Here is an 11,077-nt window from a genome sequence, read left to right on the forward strand (position 1 = left end):
CCTTGAGAGCTTGTTTGAGTGTATACGGTTCTGAGATCTTTACAGCAGAGAGATCAAAAATGGTCTTCTTCTTGGTTATACCTCGCATTAGCCTTGTTGTCATGCGTGGAGCAGGGGAAGGAGAAGGAGGTTGATCCTCATGTATAGCTTCGGGTAAGTACTAAAGGCAGGGGTAACAGTAGGACTACTCATAGAATCAGAAGCTTCACTCGTGGAAGGAGAGGAAGAAAGTGAAGATGTGTGGCTGCCATTAGAACAGAAGGTTAGAGAAGGAAAGGAAGTTATAATGGCTGGAGTTAAAGTATCTGTTGAAGTGTCTTTGGTTGGGGAGAGAGGGTGAGTTTTAGCTAGAGGAAATTGTCCCTCATCAAAAACAACATGAGGAGTGATGTAAACTCGTCCAGTCAGAAAGTCAAGACACAAAAACCCTTTGTTATGAAGACTATAACCAAGAAATAGACTTTGAACAGAACGATATTGAAGTTTGTGACTGTTGTAAGGACGGATGAATGGGTAACACAAGCAGCCAAAGACTCTAAGGGATTTGTAATCCGGAACCTTTTGAAAAAGTGTGAAATAAGGGGAGTTATTTTGGAGTACCTTACTTGGCATTCTATTGATGAGAAATGTAGCTGTCTGGAAAGCATATTGCCAGAATTCCATTGGTAAGGAGGCATGAGCCAACAAGGCCAACCCGGTTTCAACAACATGCCTATGCTTTCGTTCAACTCTCCCATTCTGAGCTGAGTTATACGGACAAGAAAACCGATGAAAAATGCCTGTTTTCTGAAGAAACGTCTTGAAAGATCTGAACTCACCACCATTATGAGATTGTAGGCATTTGATTTTAGCATCAAATTGATTTTCTACTTGGAGTTTGAACTTCTTAAAAACAGGAAGGGCTTGGTCTTTTGTTTGAAGAGGATAGAACCAGGTGTACCGTGAGTAGTCATCTAGAAACAAGATGAAATATCTAGCACCAGAGGTAGACTTGACTGAGGCAGGTCCCCAAAGGTCAGTGTGAACAAGTTCCAAAGGTTTGGAAGCACAAGAAAGTGAAAGATGAGTAGGTAATCTGTGACTTTTAGCAAGCTGACAAGAGGAGCAAACAATATTTTTATTCTTTTCAAATGAGACATTACAACTCTGCATAATTTGGGTTACAATGTCAGTAGAAGCATGGCCTAGTCTGTGATGCCATAACTTCACTTTATTATCAAAGATACTGGAATTATGAGAGTAAAAAGTAGAAGAATTAGTAGCACCAACAAAGGCTACCTTCTTGCTGTTCAAAACTGGGAATCGGTAAAGTCCATTCTCAAGTTGGCCTTGAGCAAACACCTTCTTCGTATGTAGATCCTTCACAAAGAAACTATTAGACCGAAACTCAATTAAGGCATTATTGTCTGAGCAGAATTTAGCAACACTTATCAAGTTTGCTGATATAAAGGGGACATGAAACACCTTTTTGAGATGAAAAGAATGTGAATCAGAAAGTAGACGATGAGAACCAGTGTTGGAAATGGATAGGTGCTTACCATTACCAATTGTCACCTTATCTGTGCCCGTGTATGGTGAAGAATTGGTCAGATTGCCCACACTCTGAGTCAGATGATGACTGGCTCCAGAGTCAAGATACCAAGTGTCATCTGCAAGATTATTATAAGAGGCAACCATAGCAGGTATAGAGTTTGGATTACCAGCATTTGAGGGAGAAGTATTACTGCTCTGAGAGCTTTGATAGGAGATATCAAATCTGTGATAACAGATCTGAACAGTATGACCAAACTTGCCATACAACTGGCATTGTGGCTTCTCAGAGCTGTTGGAATTGTGCCTCCCATTTTGGCCATATCGACCCCCTCGACCACGACCTCTGTAGGTATAATTGCTGGTGTTTGGGGTATGATTCTGTCCTCGACCGCCATTATACCTCCTTCCACCACCTCTGCTATTAGATGAAGAGGCATAATTGGCTGATATAGGAGAGAATTGTTCAATCGAGCTTTGTTGCTCAAGGCGATGTTCAAACACAAGAAGCATGCTATGAACAGCTTCAATAGAGATCTTGTCATCTCTAATATTAATAGCAGTTACAACTGCATTATAGTCGGATCCAAGTCCGCTAAGGAGATTCATAACCTGGTCTTGTTCTGAGACAGGTTCTCCAATTGCTGCTAGACTATCTGCAGCTCCTTTAACCTTCATGATATAATCGATCATAGACAGAGAACCTTTCTTGGTTGACTGTAACTCGAGCCTTAGCTACATAATTCTGGCTCTGGAGGAAGATGAGAAGGTTTTCTCCAATGCATTCCAAGCAGAGTGAGAAGAGTTGTGACCAATGATTTGTGCCATGATCGCTGGTGTGAGAGACGAGTAGAGCCAGCTGAGGATCGTTCGATCTTGTCTTCTCCAAGCAACAAAGGCAGGATTGATCAATCCTAAACTGAGTTCTTTATCTGGACAGATGGAAGATCCGTCTATGAAATCTTCAAATCCATTGGCAAAAACAACATTATCAATATGAGATTTCCACATAATGTAATTAGTCCGATCAAGTTTCACAGGTAGAGTATGATTGAGCATCTGATAAGAAGGATGAGATGCCATTGTAATGCTTTGTCCAGATCCAATCGAGTCAGAGGATGAAGAGGATTGAGTGGAAGCGGAAGCCATGATTGGATCTTAAGGAAAGAGATGGAAAACTGAGAAAAGGGAGGAGAATACTCACACCTTTGATCGAGAGGCTCTGATACCAAGTTAGAATTTGAGAAGGCAAAACTCTGTTCTCTCTGTAGAAGAAAACCAGAGTGAAAGAGAGTTTATATATTGTTCAAGAAACTCTATTACAAGAAGTAAAGACAGTTGTAGTGATAGCTGTCATAACAGAAATCAAGTAAAGATCACATGGGATCTGTAACCACTTCCTCTATCTTTGGCTTATCAACCCTTATCACCAAAAATTGAATTTTGTTTCAGCCTCCTTGATTACGAGGACATTCTCCAATCTTATGCCAAAGTTCCCATCCTCGTAGTAACCAGGTTCTGGAAAACACAATGTCAATATAAAATCCATTTTTTCTATCATAAAAGCATTTTAAGGCTCTCACAAAAGGTGAAAGGAACAAGCAGAAAATTTGGTGCCAACATACTTCAGTGCTCAATTACAAATGCCACTATTTCAACACTCTAGTACTCATTCAACAAAACATAACCAAAGTTCTGGATTCAATTTGAATATTATAATAAGCCAAATCCAGCTCCCGAGTAAAATTATTAATTGATTTCTATAAACTTTCATCAAAAAACCTTTGTATAAACATGCACTAGCAAAATAGAGGGGAAAAACTCAAGTAGACAAGCAAGAAGTTAGAAAACCCAGGCATTGAAAAAATGCATGTAAGGATTTGGGTAGACAGCCAGTGTCAAACATCTACTTGGTCCTGCATGAAGAGGACTCCTGACAGTTTGCAATCTTACACCACCTTGGATTTCCATAGGATATGGCCTCATGGAAGATGAATGAAGAAAGAATTTCTACACCCAACCCAAGTGGTTGGATCTAAGGCTGTACCGTATCAAGAAAATTTTATTCTATAAATCCAACTTAAGGTAATGAAGCTGTGATACCAACCATCTGTTACAGTCATTGAAGCTTGTAATGGCACATGCCGAGCAGGCGTTCTGAAACTAATTAAATGGGGTCCTGCTCAATATAGTGCAATAAAAAAAAAAAGGTATATTAGTTCGCATCAAAGTACATATAAAATAACAAGAGGAAGAACCCTTCATTCATCGCTTACCTTCATGAACATTAAGGTAAGATCCAGTTCCATGACCAGTTCCATGTCGATAATCAAGGCCATCCTTCCACAATGGGACACGAGCAAGAATGTCAAGTGTGTGTCCTGTAAAAATTATTTATAAAAATAAATAGTGAATTTAACATCATATGGGCGCATATCTATGTATCTTTAAATAGAACAAAGTTACAAGCAACAAATTTGGCACATAACAAAGAAAATTGCTGGTCAACTATGTGATTTGGTGATTCCTGAGGATCTATGCTGAAATTTACCCCTCCCTTGGAACTAAAGAAGCCCAATAAGCTACTAGCAAATTAAATGAACAAGAGAAAAAGCTCATCATACCAGCGGTTCCACTAGGAAATCGAGCATTACCCAGACTGATATGACCCTTGAGAACCTGCATGAAATCCAACAAATCAAGCAAAATGCTCAAGACCACAACATAACTCCTAGATAGAAGAAATTTGTTAGCAAGCATCTATTAAGACATTTTATGAAGCAAAACCTTTTTGCTTACTTTGAAGCAAAGGGCCTAAAAAGGTAAGCATCTATTAAGACATTTTGAATGTATTCAATAAAAAAAATTATAAAAATCAGTAGAACATTTTATGAAATATGAACAAAATACATATGAATTTATATTCTGGGATAAGGCTACTTCCTTTGCAAACACCTAAAATGCAACTTCAGAAAACTCAACGAAGTTTTATCCCACTACTTTGTTCATATTGGAATTGATACTTGATCTCCAACCGAAAGACTGGAAATTTCGAAGTTGAAAAGTAATGTCACGATAGATAAGTATTAGAGTTCGCAGTGAACTGCACTGGTGTAGCCATAACGTGCTGACAGGCAGGTAGTGATAGTCATAGCATAGAATGGTGCTAGATATGGTGGTAAAAGATGATGGCAGTGCAAACTTGCTGAGAAGGTGGTGAAGTGATTGCGATCATGTCATGATTGTTTATAGTAAGAGGAGCTAATGGTGGAAATAAAGGTGCCAAAATTGATAACATGGGATGCAGTGGAAATTTTTGAGGTGTATTAGGTGTGTTGATACATATAGTCGCTTCCAGATGAGAGGTCTGGATACAACAACACAGGTTGATAGAGGAGGAAGATTGTGTAAAAGGTAGCAACAGGTTCTAGGTGGGCAGTGGTAGTATGGCCATAGTATTGGAGGTGATAGAAGCAATGAGGAGGATATAAAGGGTAGCGAACAATTTGATCAATTTCCTCGTAAGTAAAATGATTGTGGATAAGGTGGCAATGGCTGTAACAGGATATCAAAGCAGAAGATGGCAGAAGCAGTGACAACAGAAATGGTGTTCCTAGGGGCCTAGCAGTGGTAGCAGTGGCTCTATAAGGGGCTGAAAAATTATTAGAACACATTTCCAACTTTTGGATGGACTTCTGTTCCATCTCAAAATGTTTTGAAATATGCTCATTTCCAAGTCGACTGCAGTGACACCCTGAAAAAATATGGAACTTTTTCCGTACTTCAGAACTGAAAACAACCATATTCTGTTTTGAATGAACAAGGTTAAGAAGTGTTCAAATGCCAAATAAATACAAGATATCCTGAAAAGAAAGCAACAAGAGCCACATACCGCAGTATAGCATGCTTTCTCATGTGACGAAGGTTTTCCAAAATGAACAGTTCGAGTTATATCAGTTGTTCCATCTTGATACTTCAAAGACACCATATCATCAGTAAAGAATAGCAATATCATAAACACAAAGTTAATACAAAAAATGGACTTATTGTATTGCCTTCTTTGGTTAATGGCTATATCCCAAACAATTCAAGATAGTTGGCAAACCTGCGCTCCAGAATCAAATAGATAAATGCTATCGGGATCTAACTCAGAACATGTTTCTGCATCTGGAGAATAATGAATGATAGCTGCATTTGGACCAACCGATGAAATAGTAGGAAAACTTAATCCTCTAAAATGCTGCAAAAAGAAGCCATCAAGAATATTACACATAGTGCTATCTATTTAATGAAATACAAAGTTCTATCAGAAGATAGAGAAGAATAACAAAAATAAAACTAATCTAGGAAAAACAAAAATATGACAAAACAAATTACATGAAAGGACTTATCAGAAATACATCTCCTAGAAAATCATTCAAGCAAAAAGGGCGTCTTAAGTTACTTCATAGTGGTATTGAAGAGATAGTACTAGTCTACAATCGACAATCATGATCATTATAAAAAAGTACAGCAACAAAATCAACAAATCCCCTTGTTTAAACTATCAATGCCATCTGGTAATGTTGAAATGGCACTTTTGACTGTCAGGATAACAAAAACTTTTCTATAAAGTACTGTAGACCCCAGGAGCTTTAGCTTTTTTTATTATTATTTTTTGTTGTTTTCTACTGCCTCTCAAGTGGGCTGCTCTCGGGCAGCTAGAGAGGATGGGGGTAGCCATCAGATGGGACGTGTAGCAGCAGGGAGGATGGCTTGCTGGGAAGACACAAACAGAGGAAAGGAAAAGGAGATATCTGGGGGGAGCTTTTCTTCAAGCAGGGGGATCCAGAGCAGAGGGTTGCGGAGAGCATCCGGGTGAGAGGGTACTCCATAGCTAAATAAGCAAGAAAAGGATCAAGGCTGCAAGAAGGAAGATATCCGGGGGGAAAAAACGAGAAAGAAAAAGATCTGAGGATCCACTCACCCTGACTTCTCTGGGTTCAGGTATGATTCTAATTTATTTTGCTTCTCCCCTGTTTTGAATTGTTTTCCTCTGTTTTTTTTTTTAGTCATTTGCGGATCCCTTTGATATTTGGAGACCACTTGTGCATTTTTGCTTCTTGTTTTGGGATATCCTGAGTGTAGACTCGTCATTGCATTTGATTTTTGAAATCCCTCCCAGCGGCATCTGTGGAATGAGGCAAGACCCAACAGTTTTCTTTTACATATATATGCATGCTCTGTCTTCTTCTCCACTTTCTCGCCTCCATGGTGGATATGAGCAGAAGCTTTAGCTTTTGATTTTTCAGAGTTTCCAGGCTTCAAAAGTAATTTTGCTCGAAACTCGACCTTCCACTGCAAAAATGATTCTATATGCGTTGGTTGTCTTTGAATTTCCCCGGTTTTCAACGTTGCGGGGGCTGCGAAGTGTGGGCATCTGTGGGTGATTCTATCACTTTCAGCTCGTCTCTTGCCTTGATAGTTTATATGATTTTTGCATTTGACGTTGAATGTTGTGTGTGCATCTTTGGGTGATTTTGTCATGTTCAGTTCAGATGTTGTTTTCATAGTTGATATTTTCAGTTTTGATGTTGAAAATTGGTGATATATAGTGTATCTCTGTAGAAATAAATACCGTGGAATTTCGTAATAATTCTTGTGGAAGAAGGAGAGTGTGGAGGGAAAAGATTATTTAATTGGTTGCAAAAGGTTAATGGCCACGTGCAAGCCAAAGGAATGTTCTTGGGGTAACAATAAAAAAAAACCCAAGCTTCTTTATGGTCCAGGTGTTAGCATATGAGACATGAGTTTTATCTTTTTATTTATTTATTATTATATATGTTTCTAGTTTATTGTGTACCCATTTAAATAATTCCTCCAAGTTCCGGATTCCAAATTCTAATCCCCAATTCCCACAATTCCAATTTTTCACACTTGTTTATTTAGTTATTATTATTATTCAATATTTATTTAATTATTTCATTTAAAAATTCAAATCATTCAAGTTTAGTTATTCGAAAATCTGATGTCCTAATTTAACTTTTAATCCCAAAAATTCCACTATTCATTTTTACTCGTTTAAATACTGTTCTCGTTAATTAGTATTATTACCCCATATTTATTTATTATTTTGATCATTAAAATCCAATTCTTTAAAAATCTAGTGTCCTAATTTAATTTTCAATCCAAAAAATTTCACTATTCATTTTGTTCTTTTAAATATTATTTCCGTTAATTAGCATTATTATTCCATTAATTTATTTTACAAATTCCAATAATTAAAGTTCAAATTTTCAAAATTCCGATTTCTAAATTTAGCTATCTAAAATTCCAAGTGTCCTATCTCCGAACTTAATTTTCAGTTCCTAATGTTTCGATTACCGTATTTACTCAGTTACTCATTTGTTATCATCATTATTTTTATTACCATTTTATTTGTTCATTTCTAAAAAGTCCGTCTTCAAATGATTTTCGAGATTTCTAATTTTCATAAATCAACTTTCATAATTTCTACTTCTCAATTAACTTACGGTTCTGATCTCTTTCAAAATTCAACTCCCAAAGTCTCAATTTTTGCAACTTAATCTTTCTTTAAAATCCCGAACCCTCAAATAGTTTTCAAAATTCCAACCTGTTAGGAATTTGAGGCTAATCCAACCTATGGTAATCACCCTAGAGGGGGGGTGAATAGGGTGATGGTCTCTTTTTGCAAATTTAAACTAGGTGAATGTAAGAGATAATTATATGCAAGTATATATGAAAACAATATAAAAACAATTGCATATAAATTAAAGGAGTAGGGAAGAGAGAATGCAAACACAAGATTTATAGTGGTTCGGCGCAACCCGGCCTACATCCACTCTCCTCTAGCTTCAATCTCAAGCTTGAGGTTCCACTAATTCAAGGCTTCCAAACCAAGCCTTCAAGCAATACAATTGGATTATGGTTCCAATCCACCCTCTTGGATTTTTGGCTCCAAGCACCCTTTACATTTCTCAAGAGATACCACACTCTTGGAAAACTTCCTCACAAAGATATACAAATAAAAATCTCTCAAAATCCTAGTAATAGAACTTTAGGCTCAAAGATACAAGAAAAACTAGGATTGAATGGTGCACTAAAGATATGCAAGTTTTGGAATAATGGTGCACTCAAAAATACTCTTCTAAGGCTCAAATATACTCAAGAATGATTTAGGAAGGTTAAGCTCTTGAAACAATGAAGATTGGAGCCTTTTTATAGAAGAAAAAAGCCAAACTAGCCGTTTGGGGTTCGACCGGTCGAGCTGGGGGTCGACCGGTTGACTAGCCGTTAGCATTTAATGCTTGGCAGGTGACCGTTGGGCCTCGATCGGGCCTCGACCGGGCCTCGACCGGACCTCGACCGGACGAGGTTCAACCTTGACCGGTTGAACAACCGTTCTGGAAGAAAGAGAAAATTTTTGCATTTTTCGAACGGTCGACCGGTTACTGTTCATACCCTCAACCGGTTGAGCTGAGGGTCAACCGGTTACTGTTCATCTGGTTCAACCGGTTGAGCCATTTTTGGCTCAACACCCAACTTTTTCAATTTAAAACCTTTAAAACAAGTTTGGAAAATATTTGACACAAGGTTTTAATTGAAAACATGAAATCATCCAATTTTAAAAGGATTTAAAATGAATTAATTCTTGGATAATTTTGGTGCATAAGTAAAGAATGTAATGCATGAAAAAACTTAGTGCACCAACAACCTTACAAGGAGATCTTATGAAGCTTGGGTCTTGAAAAGCACTTCTCTTTGAGGGGGTCTTCTTCTTCATGATTTCTCCTTGGCTTGATTTGTCTTTGGATTGCCACTTTGGAAGTTGTCTTGCCTAATCACACTTGAAATATGATCATTAATTATAAACCTTGTTTTGTTATCATCAAAATCAAGATTAACCAAACCTTGGTTTCACACAACCTTTTTCAAATTCAGTTTTCTAAAAATTCACATTCTCACATTCAACCTCTAAGAGTCTGATCTTCAAATAAACTCTAAAACTCCAATTTTCTAGTGATCTTCGAGATTCCAATTTTTCAATTAAATTTCAAAAGTCCAATTTTCTCTCAAATAGTTTTAATTCCGCTCTGGTTTTCAAACGATCTTCTGCTCCTCTTGATTTTAATAGGCATGAATGTTTTTTTCATAATTCCGGAATAATGGAATCTGTGATATTAATTCATGCAAAATGAATGGGTTTTGGTGGGAGCCCGACATATGTGACTTTATGATTGATTGATTGATTGATTGCTTTGATTATCATACATGATTGATTTACCCTACTCTCTAACATACATGTGATTATTCCTAAATTGTGCACTAACCCTCTCTATTGATAGCGCATGGTGGCTCATGGCCCAAGTATGTATCCATTTTCCTCTAATCGTTGTCTATGCATGTCCCGCCTTTTATGTGTGCATGATCATTCAGGATATTCATTTATTTACTCGTCAATTGTCACGCCAGCTTCATTTAATTAGTAGAGACCTGACTTTAGGGACTTAAAGGGGTGTTACGGTCTTTACCGTACCTTCACGATAAGTAACCTGACCCCCGAACCCGATCCGGTTTTTCGTAGACCGCCTTTTCCAAAAATAAGGAGTCACACTTAGGGTTTTTCTTTCTTATTTTGTTTATCCTTTTAAAAATAAAACAAAAATAAGTGGCGACTCGAAGTCATTTTCTTAATTCAATAAAATCATTTTTCAAAATAAAAATCGAGTTTCGCCATCGAGTGGGAAACGCATGAGCCGAAATGCGGGGTCCACAAGTACCTCTTTTGATGCTCGAAAACTTTCTAGCTTATCACTTGCAGATACCTCTGTCAGTTTCATAGTTTCCCTGACAAAGTTAGACAGACAATAATTATCAAAATAGAAACTATTGTGTAGAAGCATTTTTTTTTTAAAAACAAAAAAGAAACAAATTCAATATGACCCATGATTTCAAACCCATAACAGTGAAGTCTAGGATATTTATATTTATATGCACCTAGACATCCAGAAGAATTAAATGTGGATTATGCCCTGTGACGTTTAAGTAGTAAAATGTTTCTAACAAGTACAAGACTTAGCTTTCCTTTTAATAGAAACCCCCATCCCTACTTATAAGTCAAACACATTTATATTAAATAGGCACTGTTTTATTTATTTAATACCCCCATTGGCATCATTGATAAAATAAGATTAATGAGATAAATATACAAATAATTAAAAATAAAATAATAATATAAAATAAAAGAGTGATATAAATTTACAATAAAAGATAAATTGGAAAAAACAATAATTAAAAAACACACATACACACACATATATATATTTTTAAAAAAAAAAAAAAAAGCTTTTTTGAAAAGAAAAAAAAACAGTGATTTTTTCAGCGAAGTTTCACGATTTTCCCAAAATATCGATTTTTTAGTGATTCACCCAACCAATAATCAGTGTCTAATTTCGTTTTGGCAAAAAATCTAAGCAAAATTTCCCAAATTTTCAAACCTTGATTATGAGGTGCTTAGATAAGTTGAAAGATCAATAGAAGGCTTGGA

At 36.8% G+C, this 11,077-nt stretch overlaps 1 protein-coding gene across 1 annotated transcript; it reads right to left on the bottom strand.

Annotated features, from left to right (window-relative positions):
• Positions 1-2,956: 2,956 nt before the first annotated feature.
• LOC117913295 (aminopeptidase P1-like) lies at positions 2,957-10,375 on the bottom strand. Its single transcript, XM_034828242.1, has 7 exons — positions 10,311-10,375; positions 5,636-5,770; positions 5,423-5,503; positions 4,155-4,209; positions 3,807-3,911; positions 3,638-3,709; positions 2,957-3,048 (listed from the first exon to the last, which is right to left on the bottom strand). Exons 1-7 carry the CDS (start codon positions 10,368-10,370, stop codon positions 2,957-2,959), a joined length of 600 nt encoding a protein of 199 aa, XP_034684133.1. The 5' UTR covers positions 10,371-10,375.
• Between the last annotated feature and the right edge of the window lie 702 nt (positions 10,376-11,077).

This window comes from Vitis riparia, chromosome 4 (genome assembly GCF_004353265.1).
Source record: "Vitis riparia cultivar Riparia Gloire de Montpellier isolate 1030 chromosome 4, EGFV_Vit.rip_1.0, whole genome shotgun sequence".
Lineage (NCBI taxonomy): Eukaryota > Viridiplantae > Streptophyta > Magnoliopsida > Vitales > Vitaceae > Vitis > Vitis riparia.